At 36.3% G+C, this 16,515-nt stretch overlaps 1 protein-coding gene across 2 annotated transcripts in view; it reads right to left on the minus strand.

Annotated features, from left to right (window-relative positions):
- Positions 1-16,515, minus strand: part of braf (B-Raf proto-oncogene, serine/threonine kinase) — a 350,871-nt gene that overhangs the window by 139,450 nt on the left and 194,906 nt on the right. For both annotated transcript variants that reach the window (XM_039769464.1, XM_039769465.1), the window contains exon 10: positions 4,391-4,527. In XM_039769464.1, the coding sequence (XP_039625398.1) occupies positions 4,391-4,527 (137 nt within the window). The remainder of the gene's footprint in view (positions 1-4,390; positions 4,528-16,515) is intronic.

The following is a 16,515-nucleotide window of genomic DNA, read 5'->3' on the forward strand; positions in this document are numbered from 1 at the left end:
TAGCGCGGGTTGTTCACTGAATGCTAGCAACTGGCGCACTAACGCTTGTGGGCAGTCGTGGCTTTGTCTCGAGAGAGGTAAACAAGGTTAGCACGCGAGTCATATTCCAAACAAAGGTCGTATACCAAGCAAAATTTTTTGTGTCCAAACAGGACGTATACCAAGTTGGACTTATTCCAAAGCAGACGTATACCGAGGTACCACTGTACTTGTATTTTAAACAATACTTTGAAGAACCTGCAAACTTTGGAAAATTCAGTCATACCTCCTAGTATTGCCTGACTAATCCCATTTCTTAAAAGGAAAGGTGATAATAACAAGGTGGTATGAACTATTGGGATACTTTTTTATAAATTAAAAATGTAACAAAGTCCTTTCTCCTTTTAGATCACTGTGTGGGGAACTGAGCAGGCAGAAGCAGAGAAGATCTGGAAAACTGTACTACAAGAATATTTCTGATGTCAAAACAAGAAAAGGCTATTGAAAACTCTAACCAAACTCAAAGTAAAACAGAGACCAAAAAATTATTTTTCCTTAAACCCCACCAAAAATTGCACAACAAAATTATTTTTTTATCCACAATATCCAATGGCAATAAGCATGCTGTGGCAATTTATAAATAATCACAATGGTGACATAAAATAGAACAACCTAAAAGACCAAATCCCCAGCAACTGTGCAAAGTATTGCAGAAACAGGAGTGCAAAATGACGCAGCAGAAAAATGAAACCATAATGTTAAAAAATATTAGAAACTAAGAATTGCCAAATTACCCAAACACAGAGAATATGTGATACTTCAAACCTTCAAAAACAGGAAATAACTCCACAGAAAAATGTATTCTAAGCAGACAAAACTTTTGAATAAGACAGAATCATAAAAATATCCATCTATTACTGTAATTTCACTATGTGCAATATCTAAAAATGATAGAAGACTACTTTCAAGACCCACTGACAAATCTTTAACTGCTGAGAGGGGAAATTTAGGAATGTGAAAGAGGTTTTGGTACCAAGTATTGGATAAGCTTCACTAAATAACAGCAAGGGACCTAAACCCTGTTGAAATAGTTATGTTCCTTATGTTGTCATTTAATTTGTTTCCTAAACATTTATCCCTGTCTGCTGTTACATGTTAACAGCAATTTCATAAAAATATAAGTCTGCCAAATCAGTGATCTGCAACAAACAATTTATACTTGATGAAAGTTCATGTTAATCCAGAAGGACATTTCAGGATCACAATAACAGACTAATGATAGTACCAGAGAAATAAATCTCAAAGCACAAAAAAGATAAAAAGGTGATAATACAAGGTGTGGTAGAAAAGTAATTAGACTGATTTTTTATTTACCAAGGTTTTTATTTTTTTTGAACATCAATGTTATCCCCTTCAAAGTAGTTCCCTTGGGCAGCTACACACCGATGGAGACGTTGTTCCCACTGTTGGTAGCAGCGCTGGAAGTCTTCAACCGGTATGGTCTTCAGCATGTCTGTTACACTCTTTTGGATGTTTTCTAAAGTCCCAAAATGACGTCCTTTGAGGACATTTTTCAGTTTAGGAAAAAGGAAAAAGTCACACGGACTGAGGTCAGGTGAATAAGGGGGTTGGGGAACCACAGGAATGCCTTTTGAGGTCAAAAATTCTGTTACGGAGAGGGCAGTTTTTCGGCACCATTTTGGCACAGACCTTTCGCATGTGCAAATATTCAGTCAAAATTTGATGAACGGTAAATCTGTTCAAATTTAATTGTTCACTCAACATTCTTAATGTTAAACGACGGTCTGATCTCACAAGAGTGTTCACACGTTCGATGTTTTCATTGGCTTTGGTTGAAGTCCTCCCTGAACGGTGTTCATCTTCAACGTGTTTTCTGCCTTCCAAAAATTATTTGTGCCAGCGAAAAACTTGAGCTCTTGATAAAGAATGTTCCCCATAGGCCCGTTTTAACTTTTCAAACGTCACACTTGCCGTTTAATGGCACAACATTGCTCCAAATTCCGCTGTTCCATTTTGCATGATGCACAACCAAAAACACAACTTCGCTAATAGCAGTCACAAAAATCACGTAGTTAACGGAAGGAGTTGAAACTCGCACTGAGCTATGGGAGGGTACTGATACACGTGCTCTATCAAGGACAACAGCACAGCATTGCTAGATCGCTTGCAGTGTTGCCAGTCTCATTACTTTTCTGCCACACCTCGTATGTACTGTAGATCCCTTTCAGTTCTCTACCATCATAATTAATTTTACACAAACTAAAATAACACACAATTAAACAGTAAATCAAACAAATTAAGAAAATATGTAGAATTGGGTCTGCTCATAGAGGTTATTAAAGCAAATTATCTTAATTATAGTAATTCAATAAAAGATTCAACTTTAAATGGGCAGCACAGTGGTGCAATGCCACGTAGTCTCACTCTAAAATTCTGAGTTCAGATCATAGGACTGAGCACTCCCTATGTTCAGTTTCTACAGTGGTGTGAAAAACTATTTGCCCCCTTCCTGATTTCTTATTCTTTTGCATGTTTGTCACACAAAATGTTTGTGATCATCAAACACATTTAACCATTAGTCAAATATAACACAAGTAAACACAAAATTCAGTTTTTAAATGATGGTTTTTATTATTAAAGGAGAAAAAAAATCCAAACCTACATGGCCCTGTGTGAAAAAGTAACTGCCCCCTGAACCTAATAACTGGTTGGGCCACCCTTAGCAGCAATAACTGCAATCAAGCGTTTTCGATAACTTGCAATGAGTCTTTTACAGCGCTCTGGAGGAATTTTGGGCCACTCATCTTTGCAGAATTGTTGTAATTCAGCTTTATTTGAGGGTATTCTAGCATTAACCGCCTTTTTAAGGTCATGCCATAGCATCTCAATTGGATTCAGGTCAGGACTTTGACTAGGCCACTCCAAAGTCTTCATTTTGTTTTTCTTCAGCCATTCAGAGGTGGATTTGCTGGTTTGTTTTGGGTCATTGTCCTGTTGCAGCACCCAAGATCGCTTCAGCTTGAGTTGACGAACAGATGGCCAGACATTCTCCTTCAGGATTTTTTGGTAGACAGTAGAATTCATGGTTCCATCTATCACAGCAAGCCTTCCAGGTCCTGAAGCAGCAAAACAACCCCAGACCATCACACTACCACCACCATATTTTACTGTTGGTATGATGTTCTTTTCTGAAATGCTGTGTTCCTTTTACGCCAGATGTAACAGGACATTTGCCTTCCAAAAAGTTCAACTTTTGTCTCATCAGTCCACAAGGTATTTTCCCAAAAGTCTTGGCAATCATTGAGATGTTTCTTAGCAAAATTGAGAAGAGCCCTAATGTTCTTTTTGTTTAACAGTGGTTTGCGTCTTGGAAATCTGCCATGCAGGCCGTTTTTGCCCAGTATCTTTCTTATGGTAGAGTCGTGAACACTGACCTTAATTGAGGCAAGTGAGGCCTACAGTTCTTTAGACGTTGTCCTGGGGTCTTTTGTGACCTCTCGGATGAGTCATCTCTGCGCTCTTGGGTAAATTTTGGTCGGCCAGCCACTCCTGGGAAGGTTCACCACTGTTCCATGTTTTTTGCCATTTGTGGATAATGGCTCTCACTGTGGTTCGCTGGAGTCCCAAAGCTTTAGAAATGGCTTTATAACCTTTACCAGACTGATAGATCTCAATTACTTCTGTTCTCATTTGTTCCTGAATTTCTTTGGATCTTGGCATGATGTCTAGCTTTTGAGGTGCTTTTGGTCTACTTCTCTGTTTCAGGCAGCTCCTATTTAAGTGATTTCTTGATTGAAACAGGTGTGGCAGTAATCAGGCCTGGGGTGGCTATGAAATTGAACTCAGGTGTGATACACCACAGTTAGGTTATTTTTAACAAGGGGCAATTACTTTTTCACACAGGGCCATGTAGGTTTGGATTTTTTTTCTCCCTAAATAATAAAAACTATCATTTTAAAACTGCATTTTGTGTTTACTTGTGTTATATTTGACTAATGGTTAAATGTGTTTGATGATCAGAAACATTTTGTGTGACAAACATGCAAAAGAATAAGAAATCAGGAAGGGGGCAAATAGTTTTTCACACCACTGTATATCCTTCCCATGCTTTGACATAACAGAAGATAACAAAACAAGAATGAAGGATTAGATTCACTGAGAGTAATAAATATTTTTACAATATTTCTATGAAAAAAAATCTAAATTTATGCAAAAGCAAAAAAAATGGTCTTTTGAGACAAAATGTCTACTGCCAATGTTATGAAAAAGTACTAAACAATTAAATGCTATTTGATATGTAACATTTTTTCATGGAGTAAGTAACTGGATAATAGTTCCCTCTTGAAATTTACACTGTAAAGGGCATTGACAACCTATTATGACAACATACCATTTTATTGCGATCTTCAGATGAGGAAGATGACTTGCGCTCCCTCTGCTGAGCAGGAGATTTTTGTAGTGCTTTCACATTTGTTAAAGATCCTGGTAGGGATGCTGGAGGTGTAGCTGACAGACCAGTTGATGATCCTAGAAGTAGAAACACATGTGGAAATTATGAGTACTGTTCAAGATTAAACAAAGCAAAAAATATATACATATAGCTAACTTAAAAAGAGGCATGCAAGAAAAGTAACCATAAGAAACATAAGGAACATGTTTTCAGTGCATTCATAAAGGGAAGCATGCACAACAACCTGAAACCAGGGCAGCATTATGTTCTATGTAATACAGAATAAAAGAAACAAAGACTAGGAATAGGGAGGATAACAAATATAAATCAATAACTCGTTTTCAAAATGAAACAATTTAAAACATTGACTACTCAATACTATTCGAAATAGGATAATGATTATAGATTTAAACACAACTAATAAACAACAATAGTGTGTATTCAATGTACTGTATAAGTAAAAGTGAAGCTTATAAAGGGGATCTAGCATATATTAAATAAAATTATATATGTAAACATTAAATACTCCACCCAAAAATATTTTTTTTTCTTATGTTACTTACCCTAGTTACTTTGTAGTGGTGGAGAGTAATGGAGAATTTATGTAATAGAAGCCAAGCAAATAATGACAAATGCTGTACCACAGCAAAATATATGGAAAAACATCCGTGGAAAAAAGAAAAACAAAAAAAAAAAAAAAAACCCATATATCTCATGTTACTTGGACTGAATAATCCACATGTCAGTTAGCCAATTGTAAACTCAAAATTTGCAAATGCATGATTTTTTTCCCTGAAATATTGTTAAATAGTTGCTTCCAGTTTGATCAGAGTGCATCATAAACACAAAACTAAACACTCATGTTATGGACTTTATAATTTAAAGACAGAACTCTTCACCAATGAATGAGGGGGAGAGGTGGGTCTTCAATTCAAAAAGGGGCTTTCATTTCTTATTTATGATGTGCATTGATCATTCTGGAATTAATTATTTAATGATATTTTAGCAAAAAAAGTATGCATTTTGCACTTTTTCAGTATAGGACCGGATATCTGAAATATGGATTGTGCAACATAAGTAATGCAAGTTTTTTTTCTTTCTTCCATGGATGTCTTTCACATCATGTGTCATTCAACAGATTTGGTTACTATTCTATTATGTTATAAACATTTTCTCTCAAATTTGCATGAAAACATGAGATTAAAGATATTTCTCAGTCATCACTATAAAATACATGGGGTGAGTAACATATAAAAAATAGCATTTTAGGATAGAGTATTCAATTAAATATAGCTACTAAAAAGCAAAAAAGTTTAACCATGACCTGATTAATCACGATAAAAAGATGCCACAAAAAGATAAAATAGTTACATATTTGATAAACTTGACATTACTAATAGTTTAGTCAATTACATATACAAGATGCAGTGTAAAAGTATTTTGACTACATTAACATTAAAATAAAATATTTAACATGTCAGATTTAAGTAGTCAAGTGCTGTAGTAAAAATTAGCAAAAATATAAACTTGAATGATTGTGACACAAAAATTAGAAGTTAAAAAACATAATTCTGGATTTCCATCAAAATGCAAATTGTTTTAGGAAAAATTACATAAAATCATTTTCGGGAGTGTAGCTCCAGAGCTCAGGATTCAAATCCCAGCCTGATCACTGTCCACAAGGAATCTGCGCATTCTCCATATGTCCAAGTAGGCTTCCTCTCACATTAAAAACATATGCTAATATAATTGACCGGCAACTCTAAATTAACAAACTTATTGTTCCCTGGAATAGGAATAATACAGAGAAGGATGCCAGTCTATTTTACACCAAATATAGGTCTATATGGTTTGTACATAAGGTCAATGCAAATCTTCCAATTTTTCTTTGAAAAACTGCTTAAGCTCTGTTAAGCTGCATGAGGTCTTGACTTGGACAGCCTAAAACAATAACATTTTTTAGTTCTAGCTTGAAGTTTGAGATTGTTGTCTTGTTGGAAAATAAATCACCCCAATCCAAGTCGCAATTCTCTTGCAGACTGCAGTTTTCCATTCAGAATTTTCATTTTTTTGTTGCATTCATTTCATCCTAAAACTTCACTATCCTCCATTTCCTGCTGCAGAGATGGGGATGGTGTGTTTTTTCATTGATGTGCAGCATTTGGCTTACAGCAAACAAACTGTTTAGCGTGATGTCCAAAAACCTCAATTTTGGTCTCCTCCAAACATAGAAACCTCTTCCACTCGATGCTGGATTTTCCCACGTGCCTTATGGCAAACTCTAGCCAAAATGTCATTTGAAAGTGTCACTTTTCCATAAAACTACAAATGGTGAAGCACCTGGTCAACAGTTATAATATGCACAGTCTCTGCCATCTCAGCCATGGAAGCTTGTTTCTCCTTCAGAGTTGTCATAGATCTCTTGGAGGCCTCCGTACTACAGCACTGCTTGCAAGGTTAATCTGTTTTTGAGAATGCCCTGCTCTACATAGGTTTACAACTGTACTATGCTCTTTCCATTTATGTTTAACTATAATGCAAATGGACTGATATTGTTAAGTTCCATTTATATTAATCAGTTTGGAACTGTTTTCCTTCCTGTGTATAAAAAAAGCTGTGTCTTTATGTATTCATCATGCAGCTAGTAATTTGCAAACTTTGTAAATGCATTTACCTCTAAACTTATTACAGTCATCTGAACCAGCACTGGCAATACAAAAATACACTGAACCGAATGACTACTCATTGACTTACAGATTTTCTTATGTCCATTCTTTTGCTGGTACCTTTGAACAACCCTGTCACAAAAATGTCTAACATGTTGCTTTGTCTTCATGCTCACACAGGAGATATCCACGTTACTACTTAAGTGACCTCCATGTAAGTAATGATTTTGGTATGTCACATTAACGGGAGTCAACTTAGGCAATCAATTATATTGTGTTTAATAATTGTAACATATTTGTAGCATATCTTTTTTGAGAAAAAAAGGACTAATGGAATTTCATAAAACAACAACACATGAAAAAGAGGATAAGCACTTTTTATAGGCAGTGGCACCATATCTATTTTGCAGTACTTCAAATAAAAAACAATGTCACTCTGGATTGGGAAAAGGCTCTAATACTGGGCACTTGACCTCTGTAACGTTGTAGTTAAGCTGACCAACACTGCCCTTTCCTCTAATAATAAAATAAAATCACATTAGTCACAAAGATTTGACTTGTGTTTTATATTATATGACTGTGGGAAGAAAAAGCCTTCACAAACAGCATCAAGAAGAAATTATAATGGGACTGGATATATGCCAATCCACTGCAAGTTACACTTGCACACACTACCCCATTGATTCATACTAGGCAAAGCTAAAATGAAAAAACTGATTAATATCTACATCTTTGGGATATGCGAGTAAAAAGAGGATCATGGAGAAAATCTATGCAAAAAAAATAAAAGTGAAACTGCAAAAATTAAACACACTATTCATTTTTGAAATGTAAATAAGATTTTTTTTCATAACTTCTATTTGGAGTAGGAGAGGGCAGAGAAGGGAAAGATCACTTCAGAAGCAGCTATGTATAAATTAACTATTTTATATAAAATACATTAGTAATATATGAAATATTCATGTATGATGGCTTTTAGACATACACATGAATGCAAAGACTTTCCTTAATAATGCAGCTGTGTTTAGGCTGTAAATGTCTGAGCTTACTGATGCCCTCTGGTGTTACATGTCATATTCTGAAGGTGAAATAGAAAAAATGCACATGTACTGGAATGTAATGTAGTACTATAAGTACAATACCTAGTAAAAGATTTTGGGATATAATATATAAGGCTATGCATGAAGGCAATGATTGAAAACAATGATTGCAATAAATACCTGTAGCCAGAACTGAACTCAAAAATCACTTGGCTACAGTACACAGAACAGACAACAAAAGCAGAAAAAGAGACACAATTTAACCTCTGCCACGCACAAAATGATTCTCTCTGTCACTATGTTGGTACATTCTTCTGGTAAACATTTTTCCAGTAATGCTACTATAAATTTCAAATTAGAAGAGATTTGTTTATGAAATTTGAGTATAGCTTAAATGTTATGAGCAAACATGGATGGCTACATCTAATAACAATTGCTTTGTCAGCAGATAAATATCAATTAACCAACCAGTTTTTAAAATGTACTTTGTTTTCTAAAATAACCAAACTTAAAAAAACAGACATTTCAGAGGTAGTTAACATTGTACTTGCACTAATTTTGAAAAATTGATGTAATCATTATTGTGGTCACTATAAGCACAACATTAGTGAGTTTATCATACATAAAACCTGTAGATTAGTGAGCCTTTATTTGCATGAACAACACAAGTTTAAAAACAGTATGATACTTCAAATCATCAATTTGTCCTATCTTACTGTGATCTAGAAGAAAGTTAGCACTCACTACTATACCTTCAAAATCTGCTTGCAGGATTGACATTAATACAAAAGCCCAAACAATTATGCTTGCCAGGAAAGAAAGTAGCAAAGTAAATATGTAGAGATTAAGAACCAAATGCAATGGTGCCCAAATTTTCCCTATAACCTCCTTGCCCATCTGTAACATGGAAAGTTAATGCGATAATATTTGTGATTAACTTGGCCTGCTTAATGAATTAAAAAATATGGTTGCATCCAGGGCAGGCAATGAGGAGATTGCAGTGCTCTGGGGTCAGGGTGGCATTTTCATGTATTTTTTTTATTTTTTTTTTTAAACATTACGAAATAAATTTACAAAAAGTTAAGTGTAAACCTAAAGAATTACATACACAATCAGTACTGCATTTATATGCTACCTTTTTGTTTAAAAGTTTCAAATTACACATTTCACAATGTCTTGCCACATGTCAGTATGTGGTACTGGTATTCATACCCTTGATTTATACATACCAACATAGGTGCAGGAGAGTGGGAGGAAGGGAGGGTTTATCGCAGTCCTGCAGAAATATTACAGAAAAGTAGTGAATGTAAAAATTTCACTCACTCTTTTTTTTCATGTTGTGTTTTTAAGCAAGATAGCAGCTACAGAGAGCTTATTATAGTGTACCAGGAGCAACGGTGTAGGTAGAACAGTGTTTTCTAACCTTTTTTTCCTGTGGTGGCACACTTTTTGCAACCCAAAAAATCCCAAGGCACACAATGATTCCACCAACCACAAAAACATTAAATCTATACAACTGCTAAACTTTCCGCAGAGTGGGACGGAGGTGAAAAAAAAAACAGCTTGAAGGTTGGCATTTGCAGACACAGCACTAAGTGAGCACTTTGGATGCAGTTTCTGCATCGTCCTTTTGCCTACTAATATAGTAGCTCTCACTGCGCACCAGTTGAAAAACACTTCTTTAGAATATACTTATAAAGTCGTTGATGGTGATGAACAATTGAGGATGGCATTTGCAGATTGTTAACACAAGTTTTAATATATGTATATATATATATATATATGTATATATATATATATATGTGTATATATATATATATATATATATATATATATATATATATATATATATATATATATATATATATATATATATATATATATATATATATATATATATATACATACACATACACACGGAACCTCGGTTTACGAGACGAGCAAAAATTTTTAATAAATTTTGATTTGATAAACGAGCGATGTCTTGCAATACAAGTGGTATGGATACACTTTGTCTGCTGAGCATCATGTGATCACAACTGAGCTGATGGTTCTTTTCTCTCTCTCCTTATCTCTCTCGCTCGCTCGCCCAGCGCGTCTCTCTCTCCTCATCTCGCTCGCTGGACCTGCGCGTCTCTCTCTCTCCTAATCTCGCTCGCCCAGCGCGTCTCTCTCTCTCTCCTTATCTCGCTCGCTCGCTTGCCCAGCGTGTCTCTCTCTCTCTCTCTCTCTCCTTATCTCGCTCGCTCGCCCAGGGTGTCTCTCTCTCTCTCTCTCTCTCCTTATCTCGCAAGCTCGCTCGCCCGTCTCTCTCTCTCTGGCAATCATCTCCTATTCTCCGTCTGAGTCTGTGTGCCTCACTCATATAGTCAACATCCGTACGAGCGTATAGTGTTTACTACAGCATTGTGACTGTGTGTGTGTGCGCTGTGAAGTGCGAGTCCCCATCTTGCTCCCCAAAACACAAAGCTGAATCTCAGTACTTTAACACCAGCTTTATTCAGCTTGAAACAGCAACAGCGCTGTTATTTATTGTAGCTGGATCTTTATAATGTTCCTTGTATGATCCATTGACGACAGGTGCTTATAGCATGTCTGCGATCTTTTTGGATGTGCTTATACGGCGAACTGCTACAGCGCTGGGAGACTGTGATTGCTTTGGGAAGCTCTTCCGCGTGTCGTCCCATTGGGTGGAATCCCACATGAGTTTAGAAACTCACACCAGCCATGATTCTTTTTAAAGGTAAAGTGCAGGTTAATTAGTATTATGTATTTTACTTTATATTTTGTATTAATCATTTTTATATGAATAGTTTTGGGTTGTGGAACAAATCATCTGAGTTTCCATTATTTCTTATGGGGAAATTCGCTTTGATATACGAGTGCTTTGGATTGCGAGCACGTTTTCAAAACGAATTATGCTCGCAAACCGAGGTTCCACTGTGTGTATATATACAGTATATATATATATATATATATATATATATATGTATATATATATATATATATATATATATATATATATATATATGTATATATATATATATATATATATATATATATATATATATACACTAATAAAAGGCAAAGCCCTCACTGACTCACTCACTGACTGACTCACTGACTCATCACTAATTCTCCAGCTTCTTGTGTAGGTAGAAGGCTGAAATTTGGCAGGCTCATTCCTTACCGCTTACTTGCAAAAATTGGGAGGGTTTCATTTCGAAATTCTACGCGTAATGGTCATAACTGGAACCAATTTTTTCGGCCATATACTATAATAGACTTCTGCTCGATGCCCGTGGGAGGCGGAGTTACGCCTCCCAAGTAATTTAGTGCCTGCCCATATGAGGCCGTCCATCAGCGGCAATCCAATAGAAACACTGCTGCTAAATATTCACGGGTGAAGGACTGTGCTTATGCAAAGGAAGATGAAATGGTCAGGGTGGTGTTTGGCACAAACTCAGTGAAACTGCGAGAGAAACTTTTAAGTGCCGGGCCGTAGCTAACATTAAATACAGCCGTGGACATCGCACGAGCACAGCTGAGAAGCTTCGATGCATGTACACCGAGCAGCTCACATGAAATGACGCAGTGCACAGACAAAAAGCAACAGTTCCAAAGAGTGCTGAACAAAAACCGAATTACACAATTGAGAAGGCAGCAAAAAAATATGAAGCGTGTGATACATGCAAGCATATTCATAAGTGCAGCTACTGCGGAAACAAAGCACACAGTGGAAAAAGTCAATGTCCCGCTAAAGGAAGACAGTATAAAAAAAAAAACCCATGCATGCAGTGTGTCACGTATCAGATAAAGAAGACGAAGAGTTGTTTATTGATGCAGTAAGAAACGAATCAATGAATGAAACCTGCTATCTTTACAACGATTGACAAACACGGAATGTAACTTGAACACAACACATCCTACAAATACAAACCTGATTGAACGAAATAATGATAATCAAATCCTTGATGACAGCAACACTCATAACACAAAACAATTACTGTATATTGACAATCATGTTACGTTATTTTTAAAATGTTCCCTTTTCTTTTCATAACTTCTTTAACACACTACTTCTCCGATGCGAAGCGCGGGTATATATATATATATATATATATATATATATATATATATATATATATATATATATATATATCCGATCTACATACTCTCAAATAGACAAACCACACACAGTGGTGCAATGGTAGGTCCGAGGTTCGATTCCCGACAGTGGGTGCACTGAGTATGTACGCGCGCTTCCCGATTCATTTTACCCTCGCATCCCCTTGGTTTGAGACGTATGAAAAAATATGCGGTTAAAGCAGAAAGACAGATCACCAATTGAAGCTTTTTTGAATAATGGATACAAAGCGCATTCCTAAGACTGATTTCATTTCAAAAGACTACCCAACGGAAGCCTTGATAAAAGCGTGGTTTTGTGCAAACTGCCCAAATACGAACCTGATTGAAAGAAATTATAATCAAATCCATGATGACAGCAACACTCATAACGGTCACAAAACTAATACATTCACAATCATGTTACGTTATTTTTAAAATGTTTCCTTTTCTTAGCACAAGCACAGCTGAGAAGCTTCGATGCATGTACTCCATAACGTGTTAAAAAAAAATAACGCATTTAAACACACTTTCAATTCCAAGCAAAGGGGAACTTTTGTCAATGCATGATTTCCTGGTATATCGATTACATTGATGCACACATCAGAGCTACAAAAATGTTAAGAGTCAGAATAAAGCGCATTCCTACGACTGATCGGAGAAAAATTTCATTTCAAAACACTACCTGACGGAAGCCTTGATAAAAGCATGGTTTTGTGCACACTGAAAAGCAAGCAAAATTTGATGCATTACAGAAAGTGAACTTTGTGGCTCTTACTGGGGATCATTGGACTTCTGTGACCGTTAGTAATTCTAATTACATCTAATTAAAAAATGTTCAATGATCACACTGTTTTAGCCTAATGTTGAAATTTTTGTTATTATTATTTAAAGACAATACCATTCTGAATATGTACTTAAAGTACTTAAAATACCACTTTATTTTTAAGTCTGCCCAATTTTAGCCAGTAATGATATTTTTGTTTCCGTTTTGAATTGAAATTCAGTTTAAAAGCATTTTTTATTGAGAAATTAAAAGAGCTTGAGTTTACAATATTCATGTCCTTGTCTATTATTTGATTCTGTCGCCCACTAAAACCCTTTTAAATTAAAAAAAAAACATTTGCGATTTGGGGCAAATTTTCGTGTGTAATTACATACGATTAATCAAGATTAATTATTACACAGCCTCAAATTAATTAGATTATATGTTTATTATAATATATAATTATATTATTATGTTTATATATATGTGTGTGTATATATTATGGCATCCAGGTGCGCAGCCGGCACTTCCGCCACACTGGGGCGTGTCTTCGGAGGAATGCCGGGAAGCAGCTGGAGCCCATCCGGGTTCCTATTTAAGGGCCGCCTACCTACAGTCGAGGGCGGAAGTCGGGTGGAAGAGAGACGGAGCTGGAGAGAGGACTGGAGGCGGCCAGGAGGAGAAAGGCAGTTGGACTGTGAGGCCTGGACATTATGGGAACGGTGCAAGAGGCACTGGGGTTGCACATGAACTGATTGTAAATATTGTAAATAAAGGGTGTGTTGGGTGAACTTAAGATGTCCGTCTGTCTGTGTCCGGGTTCGAGTTCACTATATATATATATATATATATATATATATATATATATATATGCCAGTAACACTCATGACAATGACAACACAATTACATTGTCAATCATGTTACGTTATTATTAAAATGTTTCCTTTTCTTTTTCATTACTTCTTTAACACACTACTTCTCCGCTGCGAAGCGCTGGGTATTTTGCTAGTATACTAATAAAAGGCAAAGCCCTCACTGACTCACTCACTCATCACTAATTCTCCAACTTCCCGTGTAGGTAGAAGGCTGAAATTTGGCAGGCACATTCCTTACAGCTTACTTACAAAAGTTGAGCAGGTTTCATTTTGAAATTCCACGTGTAATGGTCATAACTGGAACCTATTTTTCTCCATATACTGTAATGGACTTTAGCTCGATGGCCGTGGGGGGTGGAGCTGCGTGTCACATCATCACGCCTTCCACGTAATCACTTGAACTGACTGTGAACGTAGTACGTAGAAAAGAAGGAAGAGCTCCCAAAGAGCTCTGAACAAAAACGCATACAAGCTTACTCATAAGTTCAGCTACTGTGGAAACATAGCACGTTGTAAACCGTAAGTTTAAATTAAGTTTATGGACACGCTCCCGCTGCCATTTGTCATGCCTTCGTCGAATACTTTATTCGCGAGATACAAGTTTAATGAGAACACACGAGGTATAAACGAGACTTTGGATCACTTTGTAACGGAGTTAAAATTGCTGTAGCGAGAAACTTTTAAGTGCCGGGTCTTAACTAACATTAAATAAAGCCGTGGACATCACAACATCACACAAGAGAGCAGCTCACGTGAACTGACTGAATGTAGTATGAGTGATCACTTCCATGCATCAACCCTGTTCAAAAAACGCATTACACAATTGACAAGGTAGGAAAAGAATATGCTCCGAGCTGAGCTCCACAGCTAACGCGGTCTTGCGGAAGCAACTTCGTCACACTGGTACCAAATATTCACAGAAAAATCCACAAGTTAATACACACGCTGTCTCTAGAGTTTCTCCACACTCAATGTATTCCTCGCATCCCCGTTATAACCTCTGATCTCCCATTTCAATTCCTGAAATTTCCAGTAAAGCTCTGCTGCGCGATGACAAGTAATAAGTCTCAGGGACAGACCCTACAAAAGGTTGCCACTGATTTCAGGCAAGACTGCTTTTCTCCTGGACAACTATACGTCGCATTCTCAAGAGTGAGCTTGCGCAGCGTCATATTACAACCAGAGTGCTGAACTGACAACCTGCTATATAAAGAGAACTATAACAATCATAATAAACGAACAATAAAACAGTGGAGAACCCGTGGATTAAATAAAAAGGCAGCTTCCTTGGCAAAGCAAGGAAAAAGGATGGCCTTATATGTCAGTCATTCGGTTATAAAACAGCGGAGAAGCTGTGTAAAGGCTGCTTCACAAAAAACCAACGGAGCGCCTTATATGAGCAGGCAGTCAGCTAAAGAAGGGAATCAATAAATATCTATAATCGTAATAAACGAACAAAAAATAGCGTACAAGCTGTGGATTAAATAAAGGAAATGGGTACCTGAACAGTAAAGTAAGTCTCGAATAGCTACACAATAACTATAACAATCGTAATAAATGAACAATAAAACAGTACAGAACCGCGAAGCAAGGAGAAACGACAGCCCTATATGGCGTTCGTTCATAAAGCAGCGGAGAAGCTGTATGAAGGCAGCTACACAAAAAAACAGCAGAGCGCAACACTCTGAATGTATTCCTCGCATCACCGTTATACCCTCTGATCTCCTATTTCAAATCAAATGCCTCAAATTTCCAGTGAGGCTCTGCTTCGCGATGACAATAAGTCTCAGGGACAGACCCTACAAAAGGTTGCCATTGATTTGAGGCAACATTGCTTTTCTCCTGAACAACTATAAGTTGCATTCTCAAAAGTAATCTCAGTGCACAGCTGGAGTGCTGAACTGACAACGTGGTATACAAAGAGATCCTTAACAGATAGTTATTGGTATATTTTCCCTCAGTTTAAAAAGGTTTTCTTTTCTTCTTAATAAAAATTTAAAACCAGTTCTTCGTCACTCCGAAGAGCGGGGATTTTGCTATATACATTATATATGTGTGTGTGTTTGTATATATATATATATGTATATATATATATATATATGTGTGTGTGTTTGTATATATGTATATATATATATATATATATATATATATATATATATATATATATATATATATATATATATGTGTGTGTGTGTGTGTATATATGTATGTGTGTATATATATATATGTGTAAATGTATATATATATATATATATATATATATATATATGTATATATATATATATCTACACTAATAAAAGGCAAAGCCCTCACTCACTCATCACTAATTCTCCAACTTCCCGTGTAGGTAGAAGGCTGAAATTTGGCAGGCTTATTCCTTACAGCTAACTTACAAAAGGTAAGCAGGTTTCATTTCGAAATTCAACACATAATGGTCATAACGGTCGACAACGTCCGCCATGTTGAACTTTCTTATTTATGGCCCCATCTTCACGAAATTTGGTAGGTGGCTTCCCTGCACTAACCAAAACCGATATACGTACTTATTTCGGTGGTATGACGCCACTGTCGGCCGCCATATTGAACTTTCCAA

Source organism: Polypterus senegalus, chromosome 11 (assembly GCF_016835505.1).
Source record: "Polypterus senegalus isolate Bchr_013 chromosome 11, ASM1683550v1, whole genome shotgun sequence".
NCBI lineage: Eukaryota > Metazoa > Chordata > Cladistia > Polypteriformes > Polypteridae > Polypterus > Polypterus senegalus.